General features: G+C 42.6%; 1 protein-coding gene across 1 annotated transcript in view; it reads right to left on the bottom strand.

Moving 5' to 3' along the window:
- The window catches only part of Skap1 (src kinase associated phosphoprotein 1), a 255916-nt gene that overhangs the window by 26172 nt on the left and 207126 nt on the right, over positions 1–22618 (bottom strand). The window contains exons 9-11 of the mRNA XM_090350691.1: positions 20818–21003; positions 10630–10680; positions 556–656 (exon numbers count right to left, since the gene is read on the bottom strand). Coding sequence (XP_090206817.1) covers positions 556–656; positions 10630–10680; positions 20818–21003 — 338 coding nt within the window. The remainder of the gene's footprint in view (positions 1–555; positions 657–10629; positions 10681–20817; positions 21004–22618) is intronic.

Raw genomic sequence — 22618 nt, 5'->3', positions numbered from 1 at the left:
TTATATTACAGTCTTGTTTATCTATAAACGAAATAAGAAGGCAGCTTACCTAGTCAGAATGTATTCAGAAGTATTATATGGTAATAAATAATGTACATAGCAATGACCTTAAAGTATCACATAGTCCTTGTAAAAGATCAGATTTGGATTGTGTACACTTTTAGCTTTCTGTCATCTGCATTTTCAAATTTGAAAATTGATTCTTGAATCTGAATTTTTTTTGCCAGTCCTGGGCTTGAGCTCAGGGCCTGAGCACTGTCCTTGGACTTTCTCAAGGTTAGAGCTCTACCATTTGAGCCTCAGCACCATTTCCAGCTTTTTTCTATGTATGTGGTACCGAGGAATCGAACCCAAGTCTAGGCAAGCACCCTACCACTTGGCCAACCCCTGGCCCTTGAATCTTACAAACAAATGGGAATTTATTCTATGTGCATGCGAGACAGGTGATATATACACGGAGAAATGTGCTTACCTAGAATGATCCTGGCACTGGTGAGTACACCACCAAGAGTGAGCAAGTTGACTGTGGGCCAAGCCAGTGCTGCATGACCTTACCTTACTCAGGATGCGGATGAGGTCACCTCGCTGGAAGGACAGTTCGTCTGGCTGGTCAGCATGGCAATCCCACAGGCCTTGGTAATAGCTGGTATAGCTCACTGATCAAAGAGAAGAGAAAGCAAAGTTAAAAGGGCTCTGACTTTTCCAAGGAGCCATGCATTTGCTGCAAATGGAAACCAGGGTTCTGATATGGCCCCTAGAAAGTCTTAAGGTTTAGAGGGTTTCCAGATGAGATACAGCCAAACTCTCAGCGTGGGCAAAGGATTATGGGAAGAGATCATTAACATTCAGTACTTCTAGAACACTCCTGGTAGGAGGCTGTTCAACAATATGATGGATTTACTTATAAGTAAAAGGAAAACATGCAGGTGTCTTTCTACTTGATTTGTAACGAAATATCACAAAGAAGTCTCCCACCAGAATTTTTTTTTTTGTCATAGAGCTTGAACTCAGGACCTGGGAGCTATTTCCGAGTTCTTTTGCCGAAGGCTCTATCACTTTGAGCCACACCCCCACCTCCGCTCTTCTGATCATTAACTGGAGATAAATTGGCTCATGGACTTTCCTTCCTGGACTGGCTTTGAACCATAATCCTCAGATCTCAGCCTCCTGGGTAGCTAGGATTACAAGAGTGAGTTACCAGTGCCTGGCTTTACCAGATTTTCTTGATCCAGTACATCTAACAAAAATACCTAGTGCTAGCTGTGCATTGGTGGTTCCTGAAATCTGAGGATCATGGTTCAAAGCCACTTTTGTGCTCAAGGCTAGTGTTCTCCCAATTTGAGCCTCTATACCACTTCTAGTTTTCTGGTGGTTAATTGGAGATAAGAGTCTCACAGACATTCCTGCCCCTTCGACCCCAAACCTCAGCCTCCTGAGTAGCTAAGATTACAAGGTGTGAGCCACCAAAGTCCAGCCATCAAATTCTTACCACCAATCAACCACCAAAACCCGAGAAGTGGAGCTAAGGCTCGAGTGGTAGTATGCTAGTTCAAGACTTTATCTGTGTACAGATAAAATAAATACAACATCTACTGCTTTTTTCTTCATGCTGCAGGTACCCCTGCTGATTTGCTAGAGTGACTTGAGTCAGGCCAGCATGCTTCTGCCTCACTGCCTCTTTAGTTACATGGGAACTTTGTCCCAACACTTCCCACCCAGGTACTCTGATGAAGTCACCGACTGATAAATACAAAACGAATAGCTCAGTCTTTAAGTGGAACCAAGGGGGTGTCTCATCCATTGTAACTCAATTCTGGGTGGGCTGGCCCTTTTCCAGCACCGCATTTGTGGACCCTGAACATGTATGTAAGCCAAGATTTATCTACAAGTCTCCAGGGGAACGGAAACCAAAGCGAGCTGAATTAAAAATGAAAGCCACTGAAGATGACACACCCAGCTTTAGAAGCACGGGAGAGAGATTTACGGGGCTTCTCGGCGAGATGAGCTGGTGAGGATGACACAGGACGGCCATCGATTCTTAACAATGAAGAATTTGTATTGATTCCCTTTTTCCCGGAAAGGTTAAACACTGGAGTACAAAGAAGGAGAGGATCTGGAGATCTGAATGGCAGGACAGCTTCATGTCCACTAGACCAAAGACACTCCCAGCTCTTCAGAACACTGCATGAAAGCTGCAAACCACCCACCCACCCACAGTGAAATGTAATTGATGGGATTCAGCGGTTCTAGTTGAATTTTATGTGATTGAAAAAAATTGTTTTTATTAAGATGCTCCTCAAAGGGGTTACAATTTCATAAGTCAGGTAATGAGTACAGTGCTTTTTGGATGATGTCACCTTTTCCTTGATTTTCTCCTTTTCTGTGATTTTTTTTTAACTTGTGGGGAAGAAATAGGAGGATTATAGTTGTAGGCCAGCCTGAGCTGAAAAAACTAAAAGCAAAAGAACGAAGGGGGTTCGATACTAGTTCAAGGCCAGCCTTGGATATACAGTGAGCCTGTCTTAAAAACAAAACAACCCTCCCCCCCAAAAAAGACGAACAAAACCTTACATGATGTGTGGGGATAGAGGAACTCTATTCTACCAACCCTTCATAGGCAGTGATGATACTGTTTGCTTTTTTTTTCTTTCTATTTCTTTCTAATTTAGGAGCAATTCAAACAATAAAGGCACAGAGAAATTAAGTCCAATATGTCTTTGGAAAAGAATCTGAGTAGGATTCTTACAATGTACAAAGACAGGGAGAAGAGAGCTATTTGTTTTAGACTCAGAAATTGCAAACAGAAATAAAAATGTGAAGTATATAGAAACTCCAGCATCTTTTCTTTTTTCTTTCTTTTTTTCTTTTTTTTGCTGCCCTGGGGCTTGAACTTAAGGCCTGATCATTATCCCTGAGCCTCTTTGTGTACAAGACTAGTGCTCTAACATTTGAGCCACAGAACCACTTTCAGCTTTTTTTTTGGAGAAGTTATTAAAGATAAGAGTCTCATGGACTTTCCTGCTCGGGATGGCTTTGAACCAGATCTGAGGACTCAGCCTTCAGAGTAGCTAGGATTACAGGTGTGAGCCACCAGTGCCCAGTAAGCATGTTTTCTTCACACACACACACACACACACACACACACACACACACACACACACACAAATGTTTATAGGGCTGGGAATGTGGCTTTGTGGTACAGTGCTTGCCTGGCATGCATGAAGCCCTGAGTTCCATTTCTCAGTACCATATAACCAGAAAAAGCCAAAAGTGGTGCTGTGGCTCAAGTGGTAGAGTTCTAGTCTTGAGCAAAAGAAGCTCAGGGCCAGTGCCCAGGCTCTAAGTTCAAGCCCCAGAACTGACACACAGACACACACACACACACAGACACACACACACACACACACACACACACACACACATTTATAAATACCAATAGAGGGCAGCAAATAAAACAACTACAGTGGAAACATTGTACCACAATGTTAGGAAGACAAACATATTGAGAGAAAAATGCTAACCATTGAAAAGACAAAACCTATTGGGTGGGGGTAGATATCAGTGCAAGAAATAACAGAGAAATCTCAATCTTTGAAAAGTGGAAGTTTACAGTGGATATATTATACATTTCCAGATGTAATAAAGTTGGTAACTCACCCTGAGATTTTGGACTAAATTTAGGAATGAGAAGTATATTGACATCAATATTTTTCATGGACTTATAGACAGTAGAGGAAAACAGTTTTACACAAGTAGACTCCCAGAACTGAACATGGTGGGGCAGAGAGTTTGGCCTTGCATGCACGAAGACCTGGTACCACATACATAGAAAAGCCAAAAGTGGTGCTGTGGCTCAAGTGGTAGAGCTCCAGCCTTGAGAAAGCCAAGGTCGGTGCCCAGGCCCCGAGTTTGAGCCCCAGGGCTGGCCAAAACAAACAAGCAAGTGAAACAAAACAAAGCAAAAAAAAAATCCCCCAAAACTGAACATGGTATTTCTGTGGGGTAAGACAATTGCCAAAGTTTTCTTAACTTTTGCTGGCCTTGCAGTTACTTTGAAGTTCTGCTGTCTGCAATGTGCTTGGATGTGAAGCCCCTAGAAGAGTGAGTACTTTTTGAGTAGATATTTAAAAATTGATTAGAGCCAGATACTGGAAGCTCACTCCTGTAATCTTAGCTATTCAGGAGGCTGAGATCTGAGAATCCTGATTCAAGGTTGCAAGAGATTCGTACTTCAATTAATCAGAAAAAAAGCAGAAGTATGGCTCAAGTGGTAGTGCCACCCTGGAGTGAAAAAGCTAAGCAAGAAGTATGAGCCTGAATTCAAACCCTAGTATCAGCACACATAGAAAATTATAGTGGAATGAGGAAGGTGTTGGAAGGATAATGGATAAAAACCTTCCCAAAAATATAATAGTCACAGGGAAAGCCGGGAAGAAAACAGGCTTTCCAAGGGACGGGGCAGTGGGGAAGAAGATAGGAAAGGCCTTTTTGTTCAGAAGCCCTAGAGATCGTTTAGCTTACCTTGACTTACATTAGTCATAATATAGAACCATTCCAAGACACTTCTGAAAACTAGGCAGAATGAAGGATAAAGGGCTAGGGAAAGATGAAACTTGTTATCTAGATAGAGGAATTCTGGAATGAAGAGAATCTGCAGGGAGTTATTTTTTAGCTGGCTATGACTAGATTTTGTATTGCAGACTTTCCATTTAACACACGTGTGATTTGCACTCACGTATAGGAATATGTACGGCGTTGCTAATTCCTTCCTCAGCATCCAGCAGGTACATGCACAGAAGTCACTCAGTGGCAGGGCTCTGCTAGACACTGGGGATCCCTCAGTGGCCACACAAAGTCCCTGTTCTCAAGGCTACCATCTAGTGGGGGAAACACTGTGAACATGTCAACACCCAAGGATTTTTTAAAATTTACCTATGGTTATTATATATTGTGAGGAAATGAAGAGGCTATGTGTTTAGCACAGTCTAAGAGGTCAGGGAGACCTCTACAGGATGATGAGATCTGGGAAAAATCACGGTTCAAAGCCAATTTAGGGAGAAAAAAGTCTGCAAGACTCCCATTTTTCAATTAACCAGCACAAAGCTAGACTGGAGCATGACTCAAGGGATAGAGCACCTGCTGAGCAAGCAATCGGAGCAAGCATGAGGCCCTGAGTGCAAACCTCAGTACCAGAAACACTTGACTTGGTGGGCAGATGTAAGACCTGAGGAGGATTTAATTCCTGCAGTGTGGTGGCTGGCAGTGTTGGAAGGTCCAGTGGTCTGGAGGGTTATTTCTGCTTTGTCCTAAGCCTGCCAAGCACATCCTACAGTCATGGATTTCTATTTATTGCAGAGAAAGGAATTGGGAGCCTAAGAGCCTTTGTGGGCTGGATTTCAGTTCCTTTAGGTTTTATACTCTTCTGGTAGCAGCTCCACATCAGAAATGCTGCAGTATTCTGATAGTTTAATTAATTCAAAACATCCTCATTCTCATTTCGAGGACATTATTCCATCTAATTATTTTTTTTCCAGTCTGTCCGTTTGGAATGAAAAACAAAAGAATAAAGCTTAATGCCAGCATTTCTCAATGTCTCTCTAAAAAAAAAAAGTAACTCTGCACTAAATAAAGCCTTGGTAATTCAAAAGCAAAGCACTAATATATTCAGCATAAAAACAGACAGAGGACCTAGAGCAATAACGACACCACTAATAACTAAAACAGTTATAACAATTAACAACAATTACAATGATAGAGAAGCTAATGGGTATGATGACGGCATTTAAATTGCTAGCAGAGCTGAGAAGGACTTTTTTGGGGGGGGGCAGGGATTAGCATTTTATTCTCTTTATCCCACATACAGGAAGTTAAGCATCAAGCAAACAAAATATCATAGGAAGAATAGCACTAAAACAGGTTAAAATAGTTTTTGGTTTTCTCTTTCCCAGGGATTTATTGTAAAGTATTTGTTGTTCAGGTTCCATTTTTCCTTTCTTTTTTGGTCAGTCATAGGGCTTGAATTTGAGGCCTGGGTGCTGTCCCTGAACTCTTTTTTGCTCAAGGTTAGTGCTCTACCACTTTGAGCCACAGATCCACTTGTAGTTTTCTAGTAGTTAATTGGAGATAAGAGTCTCACAGACTTTCCTGCCTGGACTGGTTTTGAACCATGATTCTTGATATCAGTCTCCTGAGTAGTTAGGATTTCCGGCATGAATCACCAGCACCCAGCTACCATTCAATTCTCTGTCGCCAGTGTTAGTCATGTCTCCTGTAACTGAGCCCAAACTTGGGCAGCTGCTGACAGTCAAGGAATATTAACCTCTAAGGTGTGGAAAGTACTAAGTTACAAAGTACTATGCTACTTCTGTTTCTCCCCTCCTCTGGGATAGCAGAACCTGACTATATTCTTTCTGGAGTTCACCAGTTGTCTGGGGGAACCTTGGGTACCTCCAGAATTTAAGCTGTAACCAGGGGAAAATGGTAAATCAGCTTCTTTACATTTTTTGTGGTATAAAGGTTTGAACGCAGAGCTTCATGCTTACTGGACAGGCACTCCACTGCTAAGCCACACCGCCAGTCCTTTTCTGCACTGGTTGTCTGGATGCATATCTGGACTTCAATCCACCTATTTTAGGTTTTCCTCCCTAGCTAGTATAACAGGTGCATGCCACCACACCAAGCTCCATTGACTAGGGATCCAGCAAACTTGGCTTCCCTGAACTGCAGTCTCTCTTCATCTCAGATTTCCAAGTACTAGGATTACAGATGTGACACCCCGCCACCTCAGCTTAATGAGTTAAAGGGCTGTGTCAATTATGGAAAACAGAGAAAACTGAGAGGATGAAACCTACCAGAATATGGACAATGCAGATTGCTTGATACTGTATTAACTGTTTTACAAAGAAAGTGTATAAAAAAAAATCTTCCAAGTTCCATTGACTATGACGCTAGAGCAGGAAGAGCCTCTGCTCATTTTGCTTCTTTTTGTTCTTCCTCCTCTTTCTCCTTTTTTTTTTTTTTTTTTGAGAAAGTCCCTAGTCTGGAACTCACTAATATAGAGGAGGCTGGCCTCAAACCTGTCATCTTCCTGCCTCAGGGATTATAGGAATGTGCCACTATACCTGGCTCTTCATTTGTTTACCTTTCCAGCTGTTCAACCTTGAGTTCTGAAATGACTCTAGTCTTTAGGATTATAAAGATGCTTTAGAAATGGGACACACTCAGAGATCTTGATTTTCATGTCCTACATTCCTTTCACTGGGTCAAAATTTTAGCTGGTGGATGGCAAAGTCATGGTTGATCTTGAGAAATAGGTTTCAAAAGGTAAGAGCTACAAGAGCCTGATTTCTTCCATATAATAGTTCTTTATTGGTAGGCACTAAAGTTGACATTCAGAGAACCTCTGAGATGGTATGCTTATAAGCAATCGTGTGTGTGTGTGTGTGTGTGTGTGTGTGTGTGTGTGTGTGTGTGTGTGTTCTAGGGCTTGAGCTCAGGGCGCTTTTGTGATCAAGGCTAGTGCTCTACTACTTGAGCCACAGCTCCACTTCTGGCTTTTTTGCTGGTTAATTGAGAAAAGTCTCCTGAGGTTAGAGTTGTGGCTCAATTGATAGAGCGCTAGCCAATGAGCAAAAGCAACTGGTACCAAATTCGAGTTCCAAGTCCCAGTCTCAGACTACCAAAAAAAAAGTCTCATGGACTTTCCTGCCCAAGGTGGTTTTGAACCTTGAGCCTCAGAGCTCAGCCTCTGAAGTAGGTAGAATTACAGGCTTGAGCCACCAGCATCCAAAGAGGTGTGATTTTTGATTACCTAGACAGTTACTTTCTCATGATAAGGGAGATAAGCATTCATCACCCACGACCCTTACTGTTAGACTCACCTGAGGTTGATGGTTGAAATTTAGAGAAAATCTAAGGTGTTGAAGAGTCACTCATTAAAATAACCCTGTTACTAACAGTCAGGCTGTAAACAGAGCTCTTTATAGATTGAACAATCAATACTACAAGGCTGTGATAGATTTTCTAGGTAACAGAATAAAATAAAAGAAATTGCATCTTACAGGGTCATTAACACTCAATAAGGATAAACTGAATTCTTTGTCTCCCTCCCACCTTCCGATAAGACCTAGTTGGGCTTTCAAAATGTTAGAGACTCTGTCAAGGGAGAAACTCAGCATTGAAGGCAAAGGACCCTTGGAGAAAAATACTTGGATTTTGAAAGGTGACCTGGTCAGCTATTATTTTCTCTTTTAGAGAAAATAAAGAAAACTAAGGCCAATTTGCCTTTAAAAAATACATTTATATCCTCTAAAACATGTAGAATCAAGAAACAGCAAAATGAAACAAACTTCTGTAGCTTGACTTTGACCTAAGAATTCATAATGTCTCCAAGTTCCCTACCTTTCATTTCATTCACTCACTCATTCATTCATTCACTCAGAGTACTAGGGCTTGAATTCTGGGATCCCTACTTTTTAAATGCATTCACTGAAGCAACTTCCTTTCCTCCAGGCCTCTATATTTTCTTGTAAAACTGAGCTATGACATGTGGATGTTACCTATTTGTTGCTGTTTCTATGGTTCCATTGGAGAGCAGGCATTACATAAATTCAATAAATAAATAAGTAAACACAAAGAATAAAAATTCCTGCCTGAGATTTTGCAGAGAGAGTGGAAAGTCCTTCCATTTTTTTAAATCAGTAGGCTACTAATCATTATAATGGGTGGGAAATATAAACCACAGAAACATATTTAGAGCGCACTCTACTCTAACAATACCTATTTTGGAGACAGAAAGCATGAGGAACAAAAAAATTCTATTTTTTAAAATCTACTTGAGTTATACCTATTGGAATTGTTAAGAAATATATCTCTTGCCAGGTACTGGTGGCTTGTATCTATCATCTTAGCTACTTAGGAAGCTGAGATCTAAAGATCAAGATTCAAAACCAGTCTAGGCATACAAATTCATAAGACTTTTTTTTTTTTTTTTTTTTTTTTTTTGCCAGTCCTGGGCTTGAGCTCAGGTCCTGAGCCCTGTCCTTGGACTTTCTCAAGGCTAGAGCTCTACCACTTGAGCCTCAGCACCACTTCCGGCTTTTTTTCTATGCATGTGATACCGAGGAATTGAACCCGGGTCTTCGTGCATGCTAGGCAAGCACTCTACCACTCGGCCAAACTCCTGGCCCCTCATAAGACTTTTATCTCCAGTTAAACAGCAAAAACAGGAAGTAAATGTATGGCTGAAGTGGTAGAGTGCCAACTTTGAGTAAAAAAGCCAATAGCGCCAGGCCCTCCTGAGTTCAAGCCTTACTATTGGTACAAAAAATAAAATTAAGCCAGCTCAAGCAGAAAAGTTCCTGTGAGACTCTTATCTCCAATTAACCACTTAAAAACAGGAAATATTGCTGAGACTCAAGTGGAAGAGTGAACTAGCCTTGAGTACAAAGAGGCTCAGGGACTTGAGTTCAAGTCCCATAACTGACAAAACAAAACAGAAATTCTTAAAAAAAAAAGCCCCACAAATAATTATGGTCTCCCAGATATCTTTTCTTAGAGAGAAAGCACAGTTTCTTTAAGGAATCTTTGCCAGAAGACTGATGCTTCCTGAATGGAAGTTAATAGGATGTTGACTGTAGGAAGCCTGCACTTAGAGTAGCCACGCTGCCCACATGTAGGGTTTCATTTTCATGCTGGTGATGGAGGCTGGTTGAGAAAAGACTTACAAGGGACATGGGCTGGTAGGAGCACACTTTCTGTTGCAATTGTATAGAGCAAAGAGAAAATAGAACCCAGGGTTCAGCCCGGATGAATTCCATGTACCACGTGTATCCCATTTGCTTTCTTTTCTTTATTATATAGGTCTTGAACTTAGAACCATGTGCTCAAGGCTGGCTCTGTACTAATTGAACCACAGCTCCACTTCTGGCTTCTTGCTGGTTAATTGGAGATAAGAGTCTCACAGTTTTCTACCTTGGCTGGCTTTGGACTGTGACCCTCAATGGCAGTGGAGAAACAGGCCTCTCCTACACTTCAGGAGGTGCCTGAGGCATCTGACCTGCAGAGGGATGGGCTCTCTAAAAGCGTGAAGCACAGTTAAGAGTCTGGGATGAATAAGATGTAATTTGGTATTCAACAACCCTGTTCCATATTCATTTCCAAATGTGCCTGGAATCAAACTAGGCCATCAGAAGTCAGCACCACCAAGGGATTCTATCCTTCAGCCCGCGTTCACTTTTCAGATCTGACACATTTCCATTCCCTCCTCTCCACTTGCAATCTCCAGGCCTCTCAGAGAAGAGACATTTCCATTCTTTCCATTCTCGATCCTCTGATCTCTTAGAGATGAGGCAATTCAATTTCCACTGTACTGATTTCAGAAATGCTGATAGGAAAAAAAACAAATATCTAGTTTGGCTTCTCTCTCTAGGACACACATTCGCGATGCTGGGGACATTAATGAAAACGATGGAGTGACTGCTTTTAAAGTTAAGGGATTTCCTTAGCTAGTTACTTTCTTTGAGACTTTTGGGGGTTGTGCACTGGACTCCTATTTATCAGAGTCTAGGAATGGTATTGCTTTCTTGAGCCAGAAGCTTGAACATTCCACTGTGTGGAAGACACACTCACCTCCTCTTGGCTGGGCGCCATGTTCTGCCTCCTCTCCATCACGCTCTTCATCTGAGGGGACAAAGTGGACATTCGTGATCAGTGGGGGACAGTCTACATTAGGCTCATCCTTGAGCTCTGGGCTCATTTGCTCTTTGTCTTTTTCTTAGTGTTGTTTGGAGATAGAATCTTGCTATACAGCTCAAGCTGGCCTTGAACACACTTCCTTCCTCAGCATCCTGAGGGTTAGTTAGGTTTACAAGCATGAGCCACTATGTCTGGCTAGACATTCCCCTCCCCTCCAATCCCTTTCCCCTCCCCTTCCCTTCTCCTCCCTTCCTTCTCTTTCTTTACTTCTTCCTTCCTTTTCTTTCCTTCTTCCTTCCCTCCCTCCCTCCCTCCCTTTTGACCTTCTCTCCTTCCCCCCCATTTTCTGGATTAAAAAAAATTATCTTTAAGTACTTGTACTCTTTGGCAATTATCTCTCCCTTTCAAACTGGCCCTTTTTGCCTCCCCCTGCCCCTTTTATGTGTGATTGTGTTTGTGTATGTTTTGTACTGGAGTTTGAACATAAGGCTTTGTGCTTTCCCTTAGCCTTTTCAAGGTTAGTGATCTACCACTTAGGCCACAACTCCATTTCTGCTTTTTGGGTTTTTTGTTTAGTTGGAGATAAGAATCTCTTGGATTCATCTGCCTGGGTTGGCTTCAAACCACGATCATCAGATCTCAACTTCCTGAGTAGTTAGGATTACAGGCTTGAATCACTGCTGCCCGGCTCATTTCCAAACGTTCTGAGTGCTTTCTTTTTTTTTTTTATTTCTTTTTTTTATTGTAATTAGTAAAAGGGTTACATGATATTTGCCAGATAGAAGGTGCATTAATTCACATACATTGATACCCTTTCACATGTCTTGGTACCCATTTCCCTCCCCCTCTGAGTGCTTTCTATAGGTAAGATGCTATCTGAGGATCTTGGAAGAAGCCACGAACACGAGTGGGTCCTCTAACACAGTGGATGGTTGAGAGGCCTATCACTAATTTTCTCATCTCTTTCCTCAACTTCCATTTCTCCTTCCCTTCTGGAATTCTTTCTCTTCTTTGCTATCTAGCCTCCTCTCTGAATTTAGCCATTCCAGTTAGGGTGTGTGTGTGTGTGTGTGTGTGTGTGTGTGTGTGTGTGTATGTGATTGGAACTGGGTGTTTAACCCCTCTGTGATTAATTAGTCTTTAATGTAGCCATTTTTGCTCAGCTGTAACAAAGGCTGGTCATGTTCATTGTTTTATGTTCTTAGTACTTAGGGCTTGGAGTTATCTTTTTACTATTTTCATTCAGCCTGCCTTGTTCATTAGAGTATAAGCTCCTGAGGGCAGTTGGAATGGTCTTTTAATTAATTGCTGTAGATTCACAATGGGTTCTAAGTCAATGCTAGTGTCTAACTCCAGTCAAGTGTTTATATGGCTAGAGTCACAACATGATTGGCTTATGCTTTTTACCCTCATTAACCTGTTTCATCTCAGGCTTCATACAACTTGATAACATAGGAATTGGACCTTATAAAGGGAGTATGTGTACCAAAATTACATTTAGTAATTTTATATGTGGGGCAAAATGAGCAAAATTACTTTGCTATTCTTTTTACCCTTCTCCCCACCTCCCCCACAGTCAATGGGGGCATTCTAAGCAATGTTATAAGGGCTAGATAATTTAATTTCTCCTAGCTGTATTTCCTTTTCTCTCTCTCTTTCTTTCTAGGTAAGACAAGCCAGTGCCATCAGACCTAGAATAGAGATGAGGGATGGTCTGGGAACATGTTCCTTTTTTTTTATGAATGCAAGTTTCATAGTTCTCGTATGTCAGATTGGGAAAAATAAATTCCAACCACAAAGGTGAGAAGAAATAGCATAAAAATATGTTAGAACACTACAGAATGTTTAAAAAAGATACTATTCCTTTCAAAAGTTATATAGGTATCACATATAACCATATATATATATATATATAATATTTCTCTAGTATAAATACTTCTCCAGAGAAGTAACTCACCTGTTACCAAGAATATTCTGCTAGAATCTGGTCACTCATGCCTAGCTACTCAGGAGGCTGAGATCTGAGGATTGAAGTTTGGCGCCATCCCAGATAGGAAAGTCTATGAGACAGACTCTGATCTCCAATTAACCAGCAAATATCTAGACTTGGAGGGGTGACTCAAGTTCTAGAGGGCCAGCCTTGAGTAAAAAAGCCAAGGCCCTGAGTTCAGTCCCAGTCCCAGCACAAATATATGTATATATTCCTACATCAACATATGCATTGTCCTACAGATGCTCACGGGAAAGGAGCCCATTGGTTCTCATCTCCATGTAAGGCTCAGTAGCAGAAATCTTCCTTCTACCTGTAGTAGCGCTCCAACCCCACGGAGAAGAACAGAGCTCTGAGATAATGGAGGAATGGAATCAAATCTAGGAAACTAGACCATGCTGAATCAATCACCTCAAACATCATTCTTTGCACATTGTTTTCTCATTACTGTCTACTTCCTTCCTCTGCCAGGCTGCTTTTTCCTTTTTTTTTTTTTTTTTTTTTTTTTTTTTTGTGAGGTAAGGGCTAATTTTACAAGGATTTGAAAACTCTAGAGTAAGAGTTGGTACGTCCTCATTTTACAGAGCCACTCTTTTGCTGATATCAAACAACTTAATCACAGAGACCAATAATTTGCTGTGCTTAGGTACTTTTTGCAGAGGCCCTTATTCCACCTCTGCTGTCTTGTACGCAGCTGTCTCTTCCTCCCAATTCTAATCAATGTAAATTGGGTCAGATCTCCGCTGTGAATTACAAATTGGATCTGAAGTTGGAGGGTCACAATGCCTGTGACTCCACCTCCTTCCCACCACCATTAGATGGGAGGCTACACTGAAGATCTTTTCTAAATAAATCAGACTTTATTGTAAAACTCGGCCACTGACGAGACACAACCTCATTAGCATTGATTTTAAAATAAATTATTGAAAGTGGCTTGCCTGCTCTTTGCATTTGTAAAGGGAGGGGAGAAGGAGAATATAAATGTATTTGCAATGATAAAAATGAAAACTAAACCTCGATTCTGCTATCCTTTCAAGTTACAGCATCCCATCTAGTCATGATACCAAAAAGAGAAAAAAGAATAATAGAAACCTGTTGTAGGCAGTTTAACTCCAGCCCAGACATTCTGATTTTCATGGTGTCTTTAGAGTCACCTAGGAAGAAAGAAAAATGCTGGCTGTGCAGCGTCTATGCCATTTGCCACCATTGCTGGGCTCTGTAGTGATGTTCCCACATCTGTCCTTCTGCAGTGACTGAAAGTGGGCTCCCATCAGGAAGCTTTGCTATATCTGATGGGCCTTGATCTGCTGCTCCGCGGTCTTAGGCAGACTGAGGATGGGCCTGCTGTGTAGGGAAGGGAAGTGCTTTCCACAGCTGATTGTGGCCACATTCCAGGCTTCAGAAATAGAGAATACAAATAGAGCCTACGATGTATCTCAGAGTCAACTGGGAAACCAAGCCGAGTGCCAGGGGCTCATGCCTCTAATCCTAGTGACTCAGGAGGCTAAGATCTGAAGATCCCAGTTCAAAGTTCAACCTGGGCAGGAAAGTCTGTACATGTGTGAGACTGACTACCAAGAAGCTGGAAGCTGGTGTGGCTCAAGTGGTGGAGGGCTAGCTTTGAGCAAAGGAGCTCATGGGCAGCTTCTTCAAGTTCAAGCCTCAGCACTGGTGTCGACATGCCACACCTCCTACGACCATGAAGCCAAACGCAGCTTTCAGCTGTTATGTGGCAACAGAAAAAGACAATGACAGATAATTTTCTTCCTTCCTTTTCTTTTCCTTCCTTCCCTCCTTCCTTCCTTCCTTCCTTCCTTCCTTCCTTCCTTCCTTCCTTCTTTCCTTCCTTCCTTCTTTCCTTCCTTCCTTCCCTTCTTCCTTCCTCCCATCCTCTCTTCCTTCCATCTCTCCCTCCGTCCTACCCTCCCTCCTTCCTTCTCTTTCCTTTCCCTTCTCTTCTCTTCTCTCTCTCTGCTTAATCTGTACCACGAGACTTTTATTCTACAAGACTATTTTGCAAACTATTTTTTTAGGTTAAAAAGCTCATTGAACTTCTTTATAAGAATATTATTAGGCATATTAGCATTACAGCTACTGAAATACATCTTCATTTCAGAGAGAATTAAAATTTATGTGCTAGCTCAACTTTAAACAGTAATAGATGATAATGGTCCTGGTTTCTAACAGGGCATATGGGACCCCCCCCCCCGCCCCAACCTTACATCGGCTCTAAATAAATTAACCTCTGAAGATTACTGCCCACTTATTACATTAAATGCTCTACTTGATCCCCAAATATCTCATCTCAATTGGGAAAACAGTTGAAGAAGATTCTGTTAACTGCAAGCACACGTGAGAGAACCATGGGGCATTGCAAATGAGCATTCGTATCCGGAGAGTCGATTTCAATCAACATTCTTGGCACAATGTCAGGGACACTAATGAGAGGCTGAGAAGAGCAGGACACAGAATCCACACAGGAGGGACAGAGAAGGGCCAGCTTGGCAGGACACCTGGCTGCTTCTTGAAGTATGCTGCTCTCACCCCTATCCCTGGCTTAAGCTGACCCCAGAAAGAATGGTACTCCTCCCCAACTCTACCAGATCAGAAAATCAGGGGAAATCACTTTCCCTCAACAAAGCAAAATGACAAAAGCTGAAAGCCACAGCAACTGCCAACTCCATTCATGTGCAAGCAGATGTCCAGGTGGTCTGGTGACAGATGCAGTCCACACACTGCTAGACTCTATGTGCAGAGGGAGCATGCAGCAGAAGTAGAAGGAAAACCACCCCATGGCAGGCACAGGCAAGTTCTGAATCCACGCATGCCACAGAAGCTCCCCTGGCGACACTGGAATCACAAGCCAGAGGTGAACAGCGCATTCTCTTGTGTATTAGGGAATTTCAAATAATTTGCCATCTATCTCCGTGATAGGATCTTGATGGATAAAATATTACAGCAGCCCTTGGAATGCACGGAATTTTAATTTCACAAATAATAACTGAGCACCTACTATTTCGAAGGAAGGATATGAATACAAATCACTGGGAAAAGGGTGAAAACAAAGGCTCATTTTGGTTGAGTGTCTGGGAGGGTGTGGCTGAGAAGGGTCCATCGGAGCAGAACGTGTGGGATTTCACAGGCTGAGATCCAGGCCCATTCTAGGTGAATGAGTAGGACCAGCAACCACGAGGCTGTGGTCAGGGTACAGGAGCGTGAAAGAGAAGGGCTAGGAGTTTTGAAAGAAGCTAACAGCGTTATGTGTGTGTGTGTGTCTGTGCGTGTGTGTGCGTGCACACGCGTTAGTGTCAGTACTGAGGCTCTGAACTCAGGACCACGCACACTCTCAGTTGTTGATGTTATTTTTTTTTTAATTTTCATTGTTATTGATGTAAGTCAGGTAAAGAATATTTTTCTTTTTGAACCATGGCACCCTTTCCCTTGCTATCTCCCAGTTTTTCCTCCCCATTCCCACCCACACGTTGAAAAATTCATTTTCAACGTAAAGTCTACCACTGCTCATTTGGGTTTTATTGCTCAAGCCTGGTGCTTTACCATTTGAGCCATACCTCCCAGTGTGTTTTATACTGCTTGCATGAAGATAAAAGTCTCATGGTTTTGTGTGCCTGGGCTGGCTTTGACCCATGATCCTCAAATCTCGGCTTCCTGAGTAACTAGGATTACAGCGTGAACTACCAGCACCTGCCATGGATAATTTTGTCTCTTCATAAGCTTTATGTTTTGGGTCCTTTGGTCTGTCTGTCTTTGCCTCTGTCTCTAGCTCTCTCTTCTTGCTTTTGGTCTTTTACTTTCCCCATTCTTTTTTTTTTTTTCCTGTAGGTCTGGACAACTGTATAGGAGGAAAATAATTGCACAGAATGTTATTTCCATTTGACTCTAATTAAAAAAACCATTCCACACCAGTTATATGCTTTATTATAAAGCTGTCTGGTTTCTAGGTCTGTAGTAAGCCCCTGGGGCAGGATGGGTAGCTTCTGAATATGTACAGAAATTCCCAGGGAAGCCTCTCCATCTCTTTCTGTTTGCTCTTCTGAAGTCTCTCTAGAGATCACAGCTGGCGTCTGCTGTCATTGTAGCCACCACAAGGCTCCAGTTACAGCTCTCAGGTGCCTTCCTGGATCCCAGCCTGGAGGCCCCAAATAGGAATCTGATCAAAGTTATCCTATTATGGACTCATGACTCATGGAACTGGGCCTGTGCTGGCCTGCAAAATAACTTTAGGGGAGGTGAGAAAGACTGCAGAAAAACCTTCTATTTCCTACCTATGGCCTTAGCACTTCTTTGTAGCATTTCCCTGAAGTTTAATCTACTGAAAATGAGATCCAAGAACTCAAGGGCCCTTATTATAGGCTCAACACAGATATTCAGAAATCTCAACTCATACCAACCTTGCAGCTGTAATAGTCTCGGTCTAATGTGATTGTGGTTTGGCTGAAAATCTTTGGGTACTCTGGTTTTCCCTCTTTGGGATATGAGTTGTACCCATGAGGCAAATGCTAATTATCCTGAGATTAATATGATGTAGTACATTTAACTTCATGACTCAGTCATTTTGATTAGAAAAAAACGCCATTTTTTTATGGATTTGGTATGTATTCTAAATTCTTTCCTTTCAACTGGAGATCTTAGCTATATTGTGCTCTGGAAGGGAGATCTCATTTTCATAGCCTCCCCCACCACAGATGACCAGGGCTTGTGAAGACCCTATCTCAAAGAAGAGGGTTAACCTAACTGCCAAAGCTAAACATCTTTCATGAAGCACAGTTACCTGTTATTATGAAACAAATGCTAGAGGCCCAATCCATTTGCCTCTTGATGGTTATGCAATGTTAGCACAATCCAACATTGCTGTCCTCCATTTCTCCACCCCACACCTGGCCTCACAGGAAAAAACAATGGGCCTGAGCAGAAGGTGTGCTCCACAGCCCATCTGCTCAGGACTCGCATTTCCCCTGCTTCACACACATAGCTCCAAAGAGCCCAACTGGACTGTTTCAGGTCTGGTGGGTGAGGGTGGGAACCTAGCAGTTCCCAAACTCTACAAAGAGAGAGGACTTTAACTTCCAGGTTAAATATCACTACGTGAGGGACTAGCCAGTATTTACTGAGAGCTCTGTGCTATTTATTCTGTCTCAGACTCCTCCCCATGTTCCTCAAGTAACTACCAGTGTTGGCTCCTTTTTACATATGGGACAATGAGCCAGAGGACCAGAACTTGCTCAAGGCTTCACAGCTAGCAAGGGGCAGAGCAGATCCATTCTGACTTCGACCAGGCAGCTTTGTACCTCTGATATCATGCTATTTCTCACATGCTTTGCTCAGCGTGTGGTCTCATGAGATGATGATTGCAGAGAGGAGACAATGGTAGACCCTTCGCACCCCCTGGCAACACCTCCAGGCCTGGTGGGGGTGGAATGTATAAAACTCAAACAGCAACTTCAAAAGAGCTGTGGCTCAAGGGGTAGAGCACTAGCCTTGAGAACAAAAGCAAAGGGGGCATTGCCTAGGCCCCAAGTTCAAGTCCTAGGACTGATTAAAAAAAATGAAGCAACATGTGTGGAGTGAACAGGAAGTCTGGGTGATGGGGACCTCATAATTAATTGTCCTATATCCTTTCAACGCTGTCTCCAAGAACTGCGATGGATAGAAGCTTTTTGGAAAGACACTTTGTCAGATACATTGTTGGCTTCTGAAACAGAGACCAGTCTGGATACAGAGTTAGTGGCTTCTTTGAGAAGGCAGATTTGTCAACTCCAGAATACTTTGTTATCCTAGGCAATGTCTGAGGGAGGAATTCAGAGATGGTGAAAGATGGAAGTTAAGAAACTAATCAAAGCTGGGTGCCAGCCAGGCACAGGTGGCTCAGGCCTGCAATCCTAGCTACTCAGGAGGCTGAGATCTGAGGATCACAGTTCAAAATCAGCCTGAGCAGGAAAGTCTGTGAGACTCTTATCACCAATTAACCACCAGAAAATCGGAAGTAGTACTGTGGCTCCAAGTGGTAGAGAGCTGCCCTTGAGCAAAAGAGATCAGGAATAGCTTCCAGGTCCTGGGTTCAAAACCCCACTACTGACAACAGTTAAAAAGTCAGCAATACATTCGTTGTTTCAACTGTGGTAGAGGGATGGCCTCACATTCTTTCTCGTTGTGCTGCCTTTTTCTGGGTCTCTGAGCATCAGTCTCCCCCTCCCTTTGAGAATTGCACATGACCCTTTCTCTGTATCCCAGAGGGTATAGTAGTTCAATGGGATGTTCCCAGCATAGCCTTCCACAGCTGTGACCCCAAGGGGAGTGTCACCAGATTATTTCTCCCAGTCAGGACAGGAATGAGCAGAATGTAAACTCATGAAGAAGATTCTGGCCAAGTTGGGGGAGTGTCTCTCCTTTTAGGGAGGGTTGGGAATTAGATCCATTTCTGCACCCTGCTGTTGCAATGGAGCAGGCGGTGGAAGGGGAGATTCTCAGAGGAGCTGTGTTTTAATGTAGCAATTTGATTCAATTTTCCACTCTATAAAATTACCCATCACTGCTCGTTGCTTTCTAACAGACACCTTCACTCTTAATTTAACAATCCTATCGAATTCTGCCAGGGAAATTGGAAAAATTTATCACCTGTGAAATTTTATTTTCCTTTGGTTGTATCTGTTTTTGTAAAACTTCATTAACGGCGATGACTTGCTGAGGAAATTATCATTTTTTTTTTTAACTTCAGACACAAGAAATGGCTCAACCTCAACCAAGATATCGTTTGCATAATAAAACACAACAAAAAAACGGGCTGGGGAAGTGGGGACTGGCTGAGGCTGGAGTTCCAGAAGGAGAAACAGGCTTTCTTTGGTGGGGGTAGGGGTGTGGTCAGAATCTTTGCTTCTTGATCAGAGCAATCATGTGACTTTTCTCCCAGGGAAGAAAATGAACAGAGCTTGCAGAGTTGCCTACTGGACTGGCTTTCTAAGAAGCTGTAGAATTCAACTGCTTCCTGACGACGCTTTTAGTAACTGGGTCTACCTTGTGGGGCCTGAGTGGGAGATTCACCTTGGTCTCTAAGTTCATATGGGATGGAGATTTAAATTGCTATAAATTTACGCTTAATTTGAATTTCTTAGTAGAACCGTGAACTCCTGGCACATTTCCACAGGAATGCTCTTTCTGAATGGACTTGAAGATTCAGCAGTTCCTGTGGTCTAACTACCTCCCAATTAAAAGGCTCACACTTTGGTTTTCCAGTCTCACCCCCACTGTGCACCGCACTGTTCACCAGCTGCTGTCTTTTTCCCAGAAATGGTTCTGCAGAAGCAGTGAGAACTGTACATTTTTCTGAGATGTTAGCTCTCCTGCCTCTGGAAGGGAAGAGATCTTGACACCTGCTGGGCCGCTGGGTGGTGGAGAAGGTTTTCTTCTTAAGCGATGGGATTCGATTCTAGGTTGTGCTCTGTCAGGGGTTTTGACGTGTCCCTTGAAAGGTTTGTTAGCATGTATATCATTCTGGATGTTTGAAATGCTTCATATTTTTTTCTGACAACTTACTGTCATTTTCATGATCCCACAGGAAAAGAAGGTGAAACTAGAGAGAATTTCGATGTTATACCCACAACTCCTAGCAAACCTGTGGAAATCATCATGAATGGAATGGATAGTGCTGGTACTGGCGCTGGAATTCAGGGTCTCACACTCTCACTTGGCTTTTTTACTCAAGGTTTGGTGCTTTACCACTTGAGAAACACTTCCACTTTTAGCTTTTTGCTGGTTCACTGGAGATCAAAGTCCTATGGACTTTTCTGCCAGGTGGGACTGGCTTCAAACCAGATCTTCAGATCTTAGCTGCCTCACTAGCTGGAATTATAGGTGTGTGCCACTGGTGCCTGGCTCTGACACAAATATTCCTGACTTTCTAGTTTCATCCACACATGCAATTTACTTCATGCAGCACTTGTTGGGTTCAATTCATCTTACTCCTTGAGCAAAGGAGAAGCTCTGGACTGGAGCTCAGAAGCCTCAGAGGATGGAATTTAGAATTGGCTTTTGTTAGAGGTTTCAGAGTATGTTGTTCTACCAGGTCAAGGGGTTTTTGACACTCTGTGGGGAGATAATTAGAAGATGATATTGCTCACCTGGCAAGACTTCATAAATATCCTCTTCTTTCCCTGTGGGCTCCTGTTCATCCACACTCCCACGGGAGATGATGAATCTACACTGGGAGTCAGAATTTGAGGTACTGAAACCATCAATGTCATCATACATCTCTTCCTCCTCCTCTTCCTCTTCCTCTTCATAGGGGATAGTTAATGAGCTCAGATCTGCCAGGGAGGAGGGGGAAATAAAGTGATGAGGCTGAATCCAGATAGGGAGAAAAAGAAAAGAATAAAGCAGGCTAGAAAGGAGAGCGCAGGAGGAGGAGGGATGAGGATAAAACATGTCAAGAGAAAATGAAATAGTAGGTGAGGTGCTGTTATTTCTAATGTAAGCCTAGGTGGCAGGAAATCTAGAGAAAAGGCCAGCCTTGTATTATATCAGGTTTAAACCATCACCATAAATCCTTCCTCACAATAAAACTTGATCAGGATGGAACAGCCCTGAAAAGGATGGGTGTTGAATGAGAACACGAGGCAAAGGGAAGAAAGGAGATCAGAGGAGGAAATGCTAGTGGGCCACGTACTGCTCATCAAGTAGAAAACTGGACGGGTGACTAATGACTGTCACGATCTCCAGGGCAGCTCAGCGGCTACCAGGGGACATTGCTATGAGCTGTTAGAAACCCATCTTCCCACTGTGGCCTCAGCACAGAATTTCAGAACAATGTTTTTGTACCAGAGGAACAAAGGGAAGTGAAACAGAAATGGGGTCAGGCCCCAGTGGTTTACACCTGTAATCCCAGCTACTCAGGAGGCTGAGATGTGCAGATCACAGAGCAGAGAGGTCCATGAAATGCTGATCTCCCGTTAACCACTAAAAAGCCAGAAATGGAGCTGTGGCTCATATGGCAGCGTATCAGCCCCAAGCCAAGAAGCTAAGGAAAAACACTCACCCCTTGAGTTCAAGCCCCAGGACTGAGTCTAAAGAAAATGAAAGCTTCTTAAAAAAGAGGGATATGGAAAAATAGACTTAGTAGAGCAAGACCAAATGAAATGGCTAAATGATGCAACTCTACGTCCGACCTTAAAAGTGGGTCAACTGCATAGGGGAATGTTGAGCTGTAATGACAGCACTGAGGGAGCACCAGGGCAGGGCGGGGAGATTGGTTTCTCTTCTGGTGGGGAACTGGGAAGTCATTCTCACAGAGCATTCTCTAAAGCCCCACCGAGGGGCCTCTACAGGACGAGAGAATGCAGTCAGTAGACTCTGGGGAAGGGAAGGATGGAGAGACATGGCGGTTCATTTCCAAACCCAATAAAACTGTTTGGCTTGATTAGGCTTTTAATAAAGATTGTGCACCAATTTTCCTCTGAATTCTTGGTTCCACTTCATATGAGGGAAGGATCAAAGGCACATTTGTGGCTGAAACCATATGTTATGATTTTGTTTGTTTTAAAATAAAATGGAATGAATAATTCCTTCAATGTGGGATTCTGAAAGTACCACAGGGTAAAGCTCAATAAAGCTGCTTTGAGTTTTATTGAGGTTTACACACTTAGGGGTATATTACACGCATAAATCCTAGGCACCTAGATGAGAGTGTACCCTGTAGCCTCACCACCACTGTTCATATTCGCCTAGTTCCAGTCTATTATACGTGATGCGGCTGCTAGATGCAAGTTATTTTTTTTTTTGTGATAGCAAAGGCATAACTGATTAAAATAAGATAATTCTTGTAATTAAAGCTCTGGTACTCTGTTCTTTTTAGCCACAATAAAATCTTACAGTACAATAAAAAAGAGCACAAGAAGGCTTGGGGTTTTAGGTAGATATGTTCCT

The sequence above is a fragment of the Megascapheus bottae genome, chromosome 17 (assembly GCF_031878675.1).
Source record: "Megascapheus bottae isolate mThoBot1 chromosome 17, mThoBot2.hap1, whole genome shotgun sequence".
Classification (NCBI taxonomy): Eukaryota; Metazoa; Chordata; class Mammalia; order Rodentia; family Geomyidae; genus Megascapheus; species Megascapheus bottae.
Note: the sequence above shows the minus strand (reverse complement) of the source record. Positions and strands in the feature narration are given on the sequence as shown.